The sequence below is a fragment of the Otolemur garnettii genome, unplaced genomic scaffold (genome assembly GCF_000181295.1).
Source record: "Otolemur garnettii isolate 467f Iridium unplaced genomic scaffold, OtoGar3 scaffold00171, whole genome shotgun sequence".
NCBI classification, from domain to species: domain Eukaryota; kingdom Metazoa; phylum Chordata; class Mammalia; order Primates; family Galagidae; genus Otolemur; species Otolemur garnettii.
This window is the reverse complement of record NW_003852566.1, coordinates 1,151,181-1,167,017: the sequence shown is the minus strand read 5'-3', so window position 1 is coordinate 1,167,017 and position 15,837 is coordinate 1,151,181. Positions and strand designations below refer to the sequence as shown.

Sequence of the window (15,837 nt, the reverse complement as noted above, 5' to 3'; positions counted from 1 at the left end):
CCGCCACCTTAGGTGTATGTGGCTGGCGCCTTAGCCGCTTGAGCCACAGGCGCCGAGCCTTCTTTATTTATTAATTGAATTTAGCTTTGGAAAAAATCACATACTTTTATACATATTCAGTTTATTTACTTAATTTTTGAGATAGAGTCTTATTCTCTTGCCCAAGCTAGAGGTCCATGGCGTCAGCCTAGCTCACAGCACCCTCAGATTCCTGGGCTCAAGTGATCCTCCTACCTCAGCCTCTTGAGCAACTGAAAATGCTCTTTCCTCTAATAACTGAGGTAATTTCTCCTTTCCCTGTTCCCTCCTTTCTCTGTTCCCTACAGGCACCTGCCATAATGCCTGGCTAGTTTTTCTACTTTTAGTAGAAATGGGGTCTTGTTCTTGCTCAGGCTGGTCTCCAACTACTAAGCTCAAGAAATCCGCATGCTATGGCCTCCCAGAGTGCTAGGATTACAGGCATGAGCCACTGTGCCTGGCCAGTGCGCATTCAGTTTAAGTGCATGTTTTTGGGGCTGGGTGTGGTGGCTCACGCCTATAATCCCAGCAGTTGGGAGACCAAGGTGGGTGGATTGCCTGAGCTCACAGGTTGGAGACCAGCCTGAGCCAGATTGAGACCCTGTCTCTAGAAAAAGCTGGGTGTTGTGGCTGGCACCTGTAGTTCCAGCTACTTGGGAGGTTGAGGCAGGAGAATTGCTTAAGCAGGCATTGCCTGTGGCTCAGTGAGTAGGGCACCGGCCCCATATATCGAGGGTGGTGGGTTCAAACCTGGCCCCAGCCAAACTGCAACAAAAAAATAGCTGGGCGTTGTAGCAGGTGCCTGTGGTCCCGCTATTCAGGAGGCTAAGGCAAGACAATCACTTAAGCCCAAGAGTTTGAGGTTGCTGTGAGCTGTGATCCCATAGCACTCTACCAAGGGCGACAAAGTGAGACTCTGTCTCCAAAAAAAAAAAAAAGAATCGCTTAAGCCCAGGAGTTTAAGGTTGCTTTGAGGTATGATGCCCTGACACTCTACGAAGGGTGACAAAGTGAGATTCTGTCTTAAAAATAAATAAATAAATAAATAAATAAATACATGTTTTCTGTAAAGTCCAAGGCTGTTTGACACTATGGTATGGTATTGTCAATCATTCAGTGAAGTGGGCATACAGATGTGTTATTTTGATTTTTCACATGTAACTAAGATCACCCCTAGAAATGTTAAGTTTTTAGAAGGATTATAATTATTTGAGATTCATACTTATCAAAATATTACAGATTAAAATCAGTCACTACCTGAAAACTTATTTAATTGACTCTAGTCTATATGCTTAGGGGCAGGGTGAAAAAGACAAAGAAGGTCCCCCCTCGTGTCATTTCCCAGAGGAAATGACATCACACAGCAGCTGGCAGATGAGGAGGTTGAGGCCAGCAGAAGTTAGAGTAACACACTAAGTATCCCTATTCTCAATTTACAAATTCAGTCATTAGAAATTATTTGCACTTAGAAAGTGTTTAGTTTTACTTTAGTGATAGGAATAATGTGTTTCTCAATGAAAAATTTAAAAGCTTATAAATGATTGATTAGCTTTTCATTCCGTTTTTAAGGGAATATACTTTTTTTCTTTACCATGATAGTTTAGTATGTGACATGATCAAAGGAGACTGTAGCCCTTTAAACTCAGGTTCTCTCAGTCAGATCAATACCTATTAGAAAACCTTCAGGGATCCTGTTCCAGGGACTTTTTAAAGAAATTGTGATAGTTCCGTAAGTATGTTCAGAGTTTTTTTTTTTTTTATCATTGGCTAAATCACGTATCTGAGAAATACTATGTATTTGCAAAGTTGCTGGTTGGATGAACTTTCCCAAATTGAGTTTTTTAAACATAGAGTCCAGAATGAATATGTCTGTGTGCGTCCGGGCATGGCTGCGACTGCTCTCTCTGTCCTTTCAGCTTCAACATTGCCCTGTGGCATGTGTGGTCATTCCTCACCCCGGTGCTGCTGTTCACCCAGTTCATGGGGGTTGTAATGCTTATCTCACTCCTCGGATGACCAGGAGGTAAGATACCTGGAATGGTACGTCTAATAACGAACTCATCTGAAAATATCTTTCCTGATGATTTTCAGTGGACGTATTGTAACAGTGACTTGTAAATTATTCTAATCCTGTTTCCACCAGAGCTGTTAATCCATTGACCTCTGAGATAAAAGGCACTGAGACCACTATCTTTTGTAAACTACTTTTTATAGAAGGAGACCTGCTTTTAAAGGCCTCATAAAGACAAGATCTGTGCCTCCGACATGGTCAGGCTCACACATTAGACCATTTTGTGTTGAAGTCAGTATCCATCAGTTTGCAGCTGGTGGCTCTTAACTAGACTGTTATTCAGGAATGGGAATACAGGAAGAATGGGCAATTTTACCTAATTGGGGGGAAAAAACCATGGCTGTCTTCTGTCGTGGCTGCCTCATAACTAGTTGATACACACTGATATTTTTTTGGTATATAGAGTTTCTGCCCTCCCGTAGCCCACTCAGCCTTGGGCCTGCTGCCACCGCACAGTGTGTATTGAGTACGAACACTGCTTAGGGGCAGCGTGGCAAAGACGAGGCAGTCCCTCCCCTCATGTCACTTACATCAAAACTTTGAGGAAAACTACTTTATACAGCAGTTTATAGATACAGAAACTGCGGAAGCCCAGAGAAGTAAAAGTTAATACACTAAATTATCAGGAAACCAATGAAAACTGACTTTTCAGCTAACAAACAACATATATTCCCTGTGAGATTTTATAGGAAAGTCACTGTAACTGTAACTGTAGTTAACTGTAACTGTAACTGTGTAAGGAAGAAATGAAGGTAATCTCCTTGTTGCCAGGCTGAAAAGCATCTTTAGCACTCTGTGTCCGTGCCGATGCCTGCAGCTCCCTCCAGGCACTGTGTGTGTCTGGGGACCCCTGGAGCTGACACAGTGGCCCTCTGTCCCTCTGAGCCTGTGTCTCTGTGACCACACATGACCGAACATTTCCTCCTCCCACCCTGTCACCTACCCCTCCCCTTCTAATGGTGTTAAGTGTTTTATGGCTGTTCAGTTTTGAGTTTTTACAGATGCTTGAGAGCTTTCGACCTATTGCTGACGTGAATTTATAATTGGCAGTAGAGAGCCAGATAGTCACAGATAGATTGAACTGTGCTTCTTAAATTTAGTAGCTTAAGAAGAATGTTTTACTTGAGACATAAATGCTACTTTTTCTTTCAGATTTTTAAAGACATGTTAGTTTTTATGTTTGTTTTTTTTTTAAGAGATGGTAGTCTTGCCGTGTTGCCCAGTCTGGCCTTGAACTCCTTTGTCAACCTCCCAAGTAGCTGGGACTTCAGGTGTGGGCCAGTGTGCCCAGCTGGACGTGTGAATTTAAAGTGAAAGATCAAACATCCAACTTCAGATAATGGAAAAGCTACAGTGCGTTTTGGAATCTAGGAAGAGAGTCATTTTCTGGGAAGAATTGTGACTTTGTGGATCTGTTGATGTCAGAATAAATATTTCATTTGGATATTCTTAAACTCAAATGAATATTGAATTTTTCAGAAGTCTGTGTTATGTAGAAATGACTATTTTTCAATGTAATCAGTTTGACTCTGGAGAAAGTGGTGGTTTCATTATAGGTGCCTAATGCACTCCCACTATGCTAAATAGATTGTTCCCTCTTCCATACAGGGAGAACTGTCCATTGTATGGCATGACTGAATGTGTATAAAGGAATTATGCTGTCATGTGCCGCTTCAATAAGTATTGAAAATAATCTCATTTTTATAATAGTTTTGTTGGGTGAGAGGACCAAATTAGTTTGTTTTCTCATCACTTTAGATTTTATTATCATGTAAATTACCGAGTGTTTAGTATTTTTTAACATGAACTTTTAATCATTTTTCTGTGTACATAATTTTTTCTGTACCATTTAAATAAAATATTTTTACAACTTCTTTGTGGGTTTTGTTCATATAAACTTTGGAATAGCTTCATTTTTAGCTCTTGGCACTTTGCTCTTCAAAGACCTCATAGTGATACTTTCCTTTTTTTTTTGAGACAGTCTCAAGCCGTCACCTTGGGTAGAGTGCTGTGGCATCCCAGCTCACAGCCTCAAACTCTTGGGATTAAGCGATTCTCTTGCCTCAGCCTCCCAAGTAGCTGGGACTACAGGTGCCTTTCACAATGCTCGGCTATTTTTTGTTGCAGTGGTCATTGTTTTAGCTGGCTCAGGGGGTTCATATCGCCAGCCGCCCATAGTGACACTTCAAATGCAAATACATTCACATTAAATGAAAATATCGTAAGCATCGCGACATAGAAGGTGCCTCTGACACAGACGGTGCCTGACGTTGATTCTTTTTTCTATAAAGTTTCTTCTAGAAGTGACGTGACTCAGTCACCACTTCCCACTTCTGTGTGGTTCACATGACACCCTGCCACATGCTATAGGACCAGTAGTACAGATTGAATATCCTTAATCCAAAAATCTGAAATTCAAAATGCTCCAAAATCTGAATCTGATCACTGACGTGATGTTCAAAAGACATGCTCATTGTAGCATGTTGGATTTCAGAGTATAATGCAGATATTTTGAAATATGAAAAAAATCCAAAACATTTTTGATCTGGAGCCTTTTGGGGAAGAGGTACTTAATCTTTTTCAGCTGTAAAGTGGGACTAATATCTGTCTTGTAGGGTTATGGATATAGTACTGCTTATAAAAAACCTGTTACCCTGCCCAGAACATAGTAGGTGCTCATTCAGTAAGTGGTAATGGGGACGGGGGAGAAAGAGCAGGATCAAGGATCAGGATTGGTACATGGAATTCAGCCCAGTCTGTGTGCACAGTATGTGAAGATGTACACGTTTTCTTTAAAATAGCAAGATCCAGCAAAGACCAGACTCAGGCAGCCAAGTGAGTGATGTGAGGTCCAGGGCAAGCTCAAGCTGCACACCCTGCAAGGTAGAGCACTGAGTTCAGACCCACAGGAAGGACCTTGCGTGGGGCCAGAGAAGAGTGCCCCAGTGACAGCTCTCATACATTTTATTTTAATTTTCTTTTCTTGAAGAGTGTTTTTGCAACTTGGATAGAAATCTAAGGCTGAGATTTTCTGTTTAGCACAATTTGTTCAGATCTGATTAGCTGAGAGCCAATGACTATGGCCAAGAAGAATGGTGTGCAGATAGTCCTACTTAAAAAGAGACATTTTGATAAATTTGTTTAAACAGGGTCATGACTAGTCCCTATTCCTGTAAAATAACTCCTATGCAAAGTACTTAATGCATTTTTGCTTTATTATAGCTATTAAAAGTGTCTTGTTATTGCTCCCAAACAAGCCTATAGAAGGGACTCCTAAGGTGCAGGAGTAATGAGTAAAATGATGTTTGTAGCTCTTTTCTCCTCCTCCACTCACTCTCCTCTCTCCTCTCCTCTCGCCTCTTTGCTCTCCTCCTTTTCTCTCCCCTTTTTTCTTCTCTTTTTCTCTCCTCCTTAGTGCTGCTCTGCAACCTTCCTCCCCCACCAATAAAGACCTTTCATACAAAAAAACATTGTAGATCTTTATCATTAAAGTTTGGGGTGTGATAGAGCAAGTGTGTGATGCTCTGCCTTTGATGATCAGTGTCAGGACCCAGCTTTCAACCTGGTAGTACACCACTGGCCAAGCCCAGGGCTCAGAGGCTCTGGTTCAGTTGGTGGCTGAAGCTATCCATGTTGTTGGAAGAGTGCTTCTAGGGATTCTCATGTGTAGCTGGGTCCACACCTCTCTTACTCCCCTAGCCAGTTTGGGTAGAGACATCTTTGCAGAAGCTAGGATGTTAAGATTGGTAGGGAACACAGGGATAATGGAACCTAATTAGTTCACTAGGGTAAAAACCCAATTAGAACTGAATGGACTTTCTAGGGGACTTCAAACAGGATTTAAAGTTCCTGGCTGTATTTGCTTTTATGCAACAAAAACCGCTCTCTGGCTACACTTTAGCAAAAGAATGCATTGGACAGTAATCCAGGGAAACATGAAGAACCACCTCTTGTATAGGACATTAAGTAGGATAGTTTTAGGAAAGAAGGGCTAAGTGTCTAGGCACTAGGTGTAATAGGACATGACTTCCCACAGTCCTGAAGAAGGAATGTCAAGTTGACAATTTTGGGGATCGCTGTCTACAAATTACCTATATCCTCATACATACAGAAGTCATCCTCCAGGCAGCCTAGGCTCAGGCTTGAGTCCAGGAACTCATCCTCTAAATCAGTAACAGGTGCAGGTAAAGTTCCTCAGGGGTAGGGTTCTTTTAATCTGAACATTATAAGCAAGTTACCTGCCACCAGCACCCCAGTCATATTAGTAATGAGACAGACACAGAGTAGCTGCAATAGACACCCCCCCCCCATTCAAAAAATGTTAAAGAAGGCATGCACTCAGTCCGTAGCAATTTTGAAGTTCAGGTGAGATTTGGGACCAGTGTCGTTTCCTAAAAGTGTGTTAAAAGTCTAGCTTCTATTTCACTCTGAGTCTTTTTTTTTGGTAAGAAAACTGAGTTTGAAATTGAATAGCCTTCTGTGTGATAGGATGTCATCAACCCAAAGCAGATGGCTACAGCATCACAGCCTCACCCAGTGGTGGCCCCAAAGGACAGTGGTGCAGGAAAACTCTCCCAGTGAGCATTGTGGTGAGTGCTGCTTTTGGTCGACCACTTTGGATTAAGAGACATCCAGAGTGCAAACCTATTCCATGTCACAGGTGGCTGCTCACAGGCTCAGAGCTCGGCTGGATGGCCAGTGACTTGAAAAGACGAGAGTCAGAAGACTGTGACAAGAAGAATTGGAGAAGGAGGATGTGGTTAGGTCTTTCAGAATGGATCTGGAGTGTGGAGATTTGCATCTCACGTGACTGCTCATCAGTTGTTTCTGTTTATGTAATTCTTGGTGAAAAAGTAATGTGGAACAAACTTTCCACTTGATGAGTGCCTAAACTGTTGCTCCCAGATCAGCTGTAGACAACAGCAGAGCTTGCAATAAAAATTTTATTTATTTATTTATTTTTAATTATTTTAAGAGACAGAATCTTGTTCTGTGGCCCAGGCTGGAGTTCAGTAGCATCATCATGGCTCATTGCATCTTCCAGCTCCTGGGCTTATGCAATCCTTTACCCTCAATTTCCTGAGTAGCTGGGGCTACATGTCATCATGCCTGGCTGTTAAATGTTTTGTAGAGATGGGGTCTCACTATGTTGCCCAGGCTGGACTCAAACTCCTGGGCTCAAGTGATCCTCTTGCGTTAGCCTTGGAAAGTGCTGAGATTACAGGCATGAGCCACTATGCTCAGTCAATCTTCAGTGGAAATTTAAAAAAATTGATATCAAGGCTTGGCGCCTGTGGCTCAAGTGGCTAAGGCACCAGCCACGTACACCTAAGGTGGCGAGTTTGAATCCAGCCCGGGCCCGCCAAACAACAATGAGGGCTGCAACCAAAAAATAGCCGGGCATTGTGGTGGGCGCCTGTGGTCCCAGCTACTTGGGAGGCTGAGGCGGGAGACTTGCTTGAGCCCAGGAGTTGGAGATTGCTGTGAGCTGTGATGCCACAGCACTCTACCCAGGGGGATAGCTTGAGGCCCTGTCTCAAAAAAAAAAAAATTAATATCAAGAGCCTGATGAAGTATTTCTTTGAAGAACTGTAACAGAAGATGAAATGTGGCTTTACCAGTATAATCCTGAAGACAAAGCAGTGGCCACCAAGAGGTAGACCAGGTTCAGCCAAAGCACAAATAGACCAGTCATCCAGGCTCATGCCAGCACTTGGGAGGCCGAAGCAGGTGGATTGCCTGAGCTTATGGGTTCAAGAGCAGCCTGAGCCAGAGCAATACCTCATCTCTAAAAAATAGTCAGGCATGGGTGGCACCTGTGGCTCAGTGGGTAAGACACCATTCCCATATACCGAGGGTGGAGGGTTCAAACCCAGCCCCAGCCAAACTGCAACAACAACTACAAAATAGCCAGGCGTTGTGGTGGGTGCCTGTAGTCCAAACTACTCCAGAGGCTGAGGCAAGAGAATCGCCTAAGCCCAGGAGTTGGAGGTTGCTGTAAGCTGCGACACAATGGCACTCTACTGAGGGCGATAAAGTGAGACTGTCTCTAAAAAAAAATAAAATAAAATAAAAAAGAACTTGCTGCCTCCAGACAGCAAAAAAAGAAAAAAGAAACAAAAGTATAGCCAGGCATTGTGGTGGGCGCCTATAGTCCCAGCTACTTGGGAGGCTGAGGCAAGAGAATTGCTTAAGCCCAAGAGTTTGAGGTTGTGGTGAGCTGTGACGCTACGGCACTCTACTGAGGGTGATAAAGTGAGACTCTGTCTCAAAAAAAAAACCAAAAAAATAGACCAGTCAAAAAGGTTAAGGTAACAGTTTTTTGGAATATTCAAGGTATTTTGCTTGTTGATTTTGGAGGGCTAAAGAATTATAATATCTGCTTATTATGAGAGTGTTTGAAGAAAATTAGTCAAACTTTTAGCAGAAAATCCCTTAGTTTCACTTGAAAGTCCTCCAAGCAGAGAATTTCAGTGGGCAATCATTAGGCATCTATCTTACAGTTCTGATTTGGCTGCTTCTGACTTTTTCCCCACCAATCTTAAAAAAAATCTAAAAAGGGGCACCCATTTTTCTTCAGTAAATAATGCAGAAAGGACTGAATTGACATGGTTAAGTTCCCAGGACTCTCACCTCTTTAGAGATGGACTGGATGATATCTTTGCTTACAAGAGTGTAATGAACTTGTTGGAGCTTATGTTGAAAAACAAAGCTTATATATTTTATTTTTGTCTCTTAATTCTGTTTTTGTTTGGTTTTTGGTTTTCTTTGGTTGCAATTTGGCCAGGGCCTGGTTTGAACCCTCCACCTTCAGTATATGGGGCTAGTGCCCTACCCACTGAGCCACAGCACCGCCCTTAATTCCATTTTTGCATGAACATTTGAAAGTCTCACACATTGTGAAATGGGTAAATTAAACTAAATAACATATGCACTATTACATGCATTTATTTCTTTGTGGTGAGAACTCTTAAAATCAACTTTCTTAGCAGTTGTCAAGAATACCATATACTTCCTGGTCAGTAATGCCTAGGTGGAAAAATAGAGGCCATGTGTGTTTGCTCATGCCTGTAATCCCAGCACTTGGAGGCCAAGGCAGGAGGATCACTTGAGCCTAGGAGTTGCTTTTTTGGGTGGAGGGGGGAGACAGAGCCTCAAGCTGTTGCCCTGGGTAGAGTGCTCTGGCATCACAGCTCACAGCAGCCTCCAAATCCTGGGCTCAAACGATTTTCCTGCCTCTGCCTCCCAAGTAGCTGGGACTACAGGCGCCTGCCGTAACGCCCAGCTATTTTTTGGTTGCAGCCGTCATTGTTGTTTGGTGGGCCCCAGCTGGATTTGAACCCACTAGCTCAGGTGTCTGTGGCTGGCACCTTAGCTGCTTGAGTCACAGGTGCTGAGCCGAGCCTGGGAGTTTGAGGTTACATTAAGTTAACGTGACACCACCGCACTCCAGCAGCCTGGGCAACAGAGCAAGACACTATCTCAAAAAAGGAAACTAACAAACAAAAAACAACCAAAAGAAGAAAAAGAGAATACCATATATCTTCATTAATGCTAAGTCACCATGTTGTACATTAGCCCCCTGGAACTTACTTTTCTTGTCTGACTGAAATGCCAAACCTATCTCTCAAAGTCCCTGGTAATCACCATTCTGCAGTCTTCTGTAACCTCAACTTTTCAGGTTCCACATATAAATAAGATGATGTGGTATTTGTCTTTCTGTGCCTGGCTTTTTCACTGAACATAATGTCTTCCAGGTTTATCCATGTTGCAAATGGCAGGATTTCCTTCTTTTTAAAAGCTGAATAACATTCCATTGTGTCTATACACCACATTTTCTTTTTATCCATTCACCCACTGATGGGGACTTAGGTTGATTCCGTATTTTAACTATTGTGAATAGGCTGCCTGCTATGAGTTGAATTTTATCTCACTAGAAGATATGTTGAAGTCCTACCTCGTACCTCTGAATGTGACATGAAAAGTGGAACTTTGTAAATTTAATTAGGGCACAAATCGAGATGAGTTCTTCCCTCCCTCCCTCTTTTTTTTTTTTTTTTTTTTTTGACAGAGTCTCTTTTGGTTGCCCAGGCTAGAATGCAGTGGCATCATCATAGCTCACAGAAACCTCAAACTCTTGGGTTCAAGTGATCCGTTAGCCTCCTGAGTAGCTGGAATTACAGGTGCCTGCCACCACACTGGGCTAATTTTTCTATTTTTAGTACAGATGGGATCTCACTCTTGTTCAAGTTGGTCTCCAGCTCCTGAGCTCAAGAGATGCTTTTGTCTCAGCCTCCCAAACTGCTGGGATTATAGGTATGAGCCACCGTGCCTGGCCTTAAGATGGGTTCTTACTGGAGTAGGCCAGGCCTTTCATCTAGTATGACAAGTGTCCTTATAAAACGAGGAAAAGAGACACAAGCACAGAGAAGAGGGACATGTGATAACAAAGGCAGAGTGGGGGTGATGCAGCCACAAGCCAAGGAAAGCCGGTGATACCAGCAACCACCAAAGCAAGACAAGGCAGGAGCTTGAAAGCCTCAGAGAGGCTGTGGTCCTGTGACACCTTCACTTCAGACTCATGGCTTCTAAAACTCAGAGAATCAATTTCCCTTGCCACCCAGTTTATGGTGCTTTGTTGCACTCATCCTAAGAAACGGGTATGCTGTCAAACTCTTTTATACTTCAAAATACCAGACTGACACAGCCACCACCAAAGGTGACTGAGGGCAAAATGTCCTAATGCCACATGGGTCCTACTGCCCTTCATGGTAATGTGCCTGTGTCAGCCTTGGTAGTCCAGTGTGCTGGCTGGCTTCTGGCCCTCTGAGGTCCCATTGTCTTCACTGGAAACAAGGAGCCATGTCTCAGGGTAGCAAGTATCACCATCATCTGTGTGGCACTGAATTGCCGCTGGGAGCCCGCTGCCTGGGCAGGGTATGTCCAGCCCCTTATGCTGAGTTGTGCCGCCAGTTCTCACAGGGCAACAAGGCAGAGGTAACAGGCTCTGAACAAGGTGAACGCAAGGCGCTTGGTGCCATCAGAGTGAAATTCCTGACTCCTTGCTTTGCCCACCACTGAGCAGGTCTCAGTCATAAGAAATTGGGGATCCTGTGAAAGAAATTTCAGGCCTTTGAAAAGAATCGCAGAAGGCAGAAAGCAGTATGGGTAAATCTCTGAATTTGAGCGTCGTCTTGAGTATAGAATACAGAGGGTAAGCTTCTGTTGCTGTGCAGAAACTCATTCACAATTCATTGATTATTTAAAAGATTCCAGGTAGCCCAGAGGCTGTGGCCCCACCTCATTTTCAGACAGGGACTGAATCATGTTTGTACTCAACAAGTTCAAGTACTATGAGTATCTATAACAGATAGATTTCAAACGTGCTATGATTTAGCACAATGGAAGTTTATTTCTCACTCACAGTGAAGTCCGGCTTCCCTGCGGAGAATCTACTTCACAGGTCACTGGGAGACTTGGGCTGACACATCAGCCATCTTCAGCATGAGGCTCCAAGGTTGTTCTTGGTGCTGGTGTCACATCCGGCTAGAGGAGGGGAGGATGTGGTGGGAGGCTTCCATGATCAAGGCCCAGGAGTTCACACAGCTCTCCTGCCCACACTCCACTGGTCAGCACTTAGTTGCTTGGCCCCACCTAGATGCAAGGAGCACCCCAAATTAGAGTCTGGGCTGGGCAGCCACTTGCCAGTACTGACTCTGTGTGATCGGCATGGAGGAGCACAGGTTGACGGACAGCTGGTCCCCTCCATGCCCTCGCCCCAGCTCAGCCACCTGAGTAGCTGGGACTACAGGGTGCATGCTACATTGCCTGGCAATTTAAAATTTTTTGTAGTGATGGGCTCTATGTTATTCAGGCTGGTCTCAAACTGCTGGTTTCAAGTGATCCTCTTGACTTGGCCTCCCAATTGCTGGGATTACAGGCATGAGCTACCAGACCTGGCCAAGAATGGGTATTTTATTATTTTTAACTAAAATATTAATTATTATGGGCACATAATTTAAGAAGTTTGTTTTACAGATGAAGATATGGAGATACAGACAGGTTCAGTAACTTGCCCAGGGTCACATACCAGTAAGTGATGGAGCTTGGATCAAAACCCTGCAGCCCACCTAACCACCACTTGATATTGTATTTTCCTGCAAAAATTGAGCTGATTTATGAAAAAGAGAAAATGGATGGGAATGTATTCTGTAAAAGTTTAGAGTGAAATAAAACCAGGGGTTTTTGGAACTTTGGAACTTGGAACATGCATGGGGCCCCTGCCATCTGCCAGGCACTAGTAGTCTTCCTCACATCCAGGTTCCTTTGGCACTTGGCACAGAGTGTGGGTTTCACCTTGTTGTGCCCAGGCCTCGCACAGTACCTGGCACATGTGCAATGCTCAGTGTACATTTATTAGTGGATATTTAAAAAGCACATACTGGGTGCTAGAAGAATGAACCAGACATGGTTGTGTCATGAGGGAGGTCAGAATTGGAAAGATGGTTAAAAAGTAAACAGTTCCTAATAAATAGTTTATGGGTGAGAAATAGAGTGATGGAGAGGTGGGTCAGTGCACTGGGATGCAGTGAATAGGCAGCATGAAGAGCACCTTCCTGTTGCAGCCATCTGCCCATCTGCTCATCCAACACATTTATTTAGTGCCTACTATGTGCTGGGTTTCCCTGTTCAACATGCTGGAGATATCAGCCATGGACCAGCTGGACACAAGCCTTCTCATAGCGCGTTTGTTACAGTGGGAGACAGACCTCGCATGTTGGCACATCACAGGTGACTGCTGAAGAGAAGGAAGCAAGGCAAGGGGACAGAATGCTGCAGGAAGCCGTGTCCTGAGCCAGTTCCACACCCGCTCTGACCCGCAGAGCCAGGCCTCCTCTGCACACTCACCTAGCTAAGCGCATGTGTGGAGCTTCACTCAGGACACTTGGTGGCAAGGGTCCCTGATTACAACCCCTGTAACCACGTGCGTATCTTTGCATGTTCCCAATCCTCCCCGGAGCTGCCGCCTGCCTGGACCTCTCTGGTCTTCTAGCCCGGCTCCTGCCAGCCTCCTCTCAGGCTGCTGGAGGAGGGAATGCTCACTCTGTCTCCCCTGTTCCTCCCCAAGCTCCTACAAGTGAGGAGTCAGTCTCTTTCCATTTTCCCAGTGAGCACCCATTCAATACTCGTCCCCTGAGCCTTGCTCCACCTGAAGTCAGCTCTCATGCAGAGTCAGCTGATTCCCCAGAGCCCAGAACAGTTTGCTAAATGATTCCGTGTTAGATAATTCGGTTGGTCAAGTAAATGAATGAAGGCAAGGAAGGTCTCCAGGCTGATGCCTTCCCTGCCCGCCCCCCCCCAACCAACTACTGCAGTTCTTTACTCAGCGCAAAAGGAAAGCCCCTGTTCAAAAATTAAGGATTTTTTAAAAAAGTGACAGCTGAACCTCAAAGAGGGAGAGAGTGCCTTCTGGTGACAGCGCTGTGCTGCTGCGCTGGGGCTCTCCCCCCTCTGCCACCTGTTGCTGGGGTCCAAGCCCACCTTGCTCCCCCTTTAGCAGAAACTTCTCAGGTGGCCTCCTGGGCAGGCGGGCAGACTCAGTGCGCTCCTCAGAGGCTTTCCCGGGAACACCGGCTTCAAAAGGGAGCGGGCGGGTTGAAGGCTTGAGGGAAGGGAACTGCCTGGGAGCCTGAGGCTCCAGGGCAGACCCCTGGGGAACCCCCTTCAACTCTGTCCTGGAGCGCCTCCTTGCTCCTCTGAAGGAGGGCGAGCGATGGTCTCTTTTCTCGAAAGTGACTCAGGTCTTCTGTGTCGGGGCATCTGGCAGCCCACACACGGGCACGCCCGACTGACAGCCAGAGAAACCCACAGGAAGACGGCCCCTCCCCCTTTTCATAGATCTGGGGACCCGCGCTCCCCCACCCCTAACCAGACACACCCGAAGACAGGCCAGGCATAGCGTGACCTGAACACAGAAGGCACACCAGATAAAGAGGCAGGGACGAGGACAGACGCCTGCCCGCACCCCGACCTCTGGGTCCCGCGACACTGACCCTGGGGGACAGCCCGGAGCAGCCCCAGGCACCCGGTCAGGCCTCAGCCAGGCCCGCCGTGCCCAGCCCTCAGACTGGTGGGGGAGGCCCTTCTACCCACTCGCCGCAACCCCGGGGAGCGCGTCTACCCCCGGCGTGTCCCGGTCTTGGCGCGGGACGGCAGGCTGGGGCCCGGAGTGCGGGCGGCCGGGGGGCAGGAGCGGGGAGCTGTCCCAGGTGGGTCCCGTAGTGGGAGAGAGGCTGCCCCTGGCGTTGCCAAGTGAGGGGACGCGGGCAGGGGGCGGCAGTGAACAAGTAGACACCCGGGTCAGCGGGGTGGAGGCGGAGAAAGTGGACGGGCTGGCACCTTGACGAGGGCAAAGGGGCACGGGACGAGGTCAGGCGTCGGAGGGAAGGGGAGGCGAATAAGGGTAGGGGCAGAGGGCGTCGGGGCAAGGACAGGAACGAGGGGCAGCAGGCGGGCCCGGGACAAGAGTCGGTGCTGGTGTCCCCAAGATGCCCCAGGACCTGGGGGCGCCCGCCTCGCCCCAGGCAGCTGTGAAAGCCTCGGGCGCGGGCTCGTCGAGGCCCACGTCCTGCCCGCCGCCCCAGCTCGCGGCCTTGAGGTCCTCGCGGTCACCGCAGCCCCCGGCTTCTCGGCGGGGCGCTGTCCACGCCCCCTTCCCGCAAAAGCTGGCGGAGGCGCTGAGCAGCCAGTATGGGCTGAACGTGTTCATGGCGGGGCTACTGCTGCTGCTGGCCTGGGCGGTGCACGCGTCGGGCGTGGGCAAGAGCGACCTGCTGTGCTTCCTCACCGCGCTCATGCTGCTGCAGCTGCTCTGGATGCTGTGGTACGTGGGCCGCAGCTACGCCCAGCGCCGCCTCATCCGCCTCAAGGACAAGCACGCGGGCGCCGGCTGGCTGCGCGGTGAGTCGGGCCCCTCTGCCGGTCCTGCTCTGTCTTTGCGTCCGTCTCTCCCAGCTCCCTCCTCTTGTCCTTCCGTCTCTCTTCTTTCTCCAGCCTGGGTCGTGCAGCAACTTCCCCCGCCTCCAGGCTCTTGCCTCACCTCCCAGCAGCACAGCCACCTCCTCAGTCTCCCCCTGTAACGCTAGGCAGGACTTACACTGACCCGCGGAGCTCGCCGCCTTCTCAGCTTTGGCCGCAGATGGCCTCTTTCATTTACCCCTTCTTTGCCCCGCATCTTGTGCTCCAGTTATTCTCAAAGACCTTTGTTCGATGGATGTTGCATGCCTCCTTGCCTTCACATGTTTTGTTACCTCCTCCTGGACCGTCCCCCTATCCCCTGCTTTCCAGGACGTGGCTCAGGCCTCACCAAATGCTTCCCTGAACTTCTCCCCACCCTTAGTGATTCTGACGACACCCCTGTAACCCTCACTGTGTCCTGTTGCTCTTATTGACACATCCGTCCCTTCAGTCCCCTGGGAAGCACTGGGATGTTCGTCTCACTCCTGAAGTCACCTCAGGGCCTGGCATGGAGTAGGTGAGTGGGTCAGATACTTGATTGCCCCACCCTGAGCCCTAGTTTCGACATCTGTAGATGGGAGCACACACTGAATGGGGCCTGGTGACTGCTGGGCACAGGGAGGTTCTTCCTACCTTCCCTCTAAAGGTCTTACCCAAATGCCACGTTCTGTGCATGTGCCTGGCAGGGAATTCTCTTCACTGTCCTGGGCCAGGCCTGTGCTCCCTCTGTG

General features: G+C 47.1%; 2 protein-coding genes across 4 annotated transcripts in view; both read left to right on the top strand.

Moving 5' to 3' along the window:
* The window catches only part of TMEM128 (transmembrane protein 128), a 42,197-nt gene that overhangs the window by 16,137 nt on the left and 10,223 nt on the right, over nt 1-15,837 (top strand). For 2 of the 3 annotated variants that reach the window (XM_003800184.3, XM_023519321.1), the window contains exon 4: nt 1,935-2,041. In XM_003800184.3, coding sequence (XP_003800232.1) covers nt 1,935-2,034 — 100 coding nt within the window. In that variant the 3' untranslated portion in view covers nt 2,035-2,041. Of the gene's footprint in view, nt 1-1,934; nt 2,042-3,285; nt 3,870-15,837 lie in introns of those variants that run through there. The other variant, XM_023519320.1, reaches the window with a different exon arrangement.
* The window catches only part of OTOP1 (otopetrin 1), a 30,484-nt gene continuing 29,260 nt past the window's right edge, over nt 14,614-15,837 (top strand). Inside the window, exon 1 of the mRNA XM_003800183.1 lies at nt 14,614-15,049. Within this exon, the coding sequence (XP_003800231.1) occupies nt 14,638-15,049 (412 nt within the window). The 5' untranslated portion in view covers nt 14,614-14,637. The remainder of the gene's footprint in view (nt 15,050-15,837) is intronic.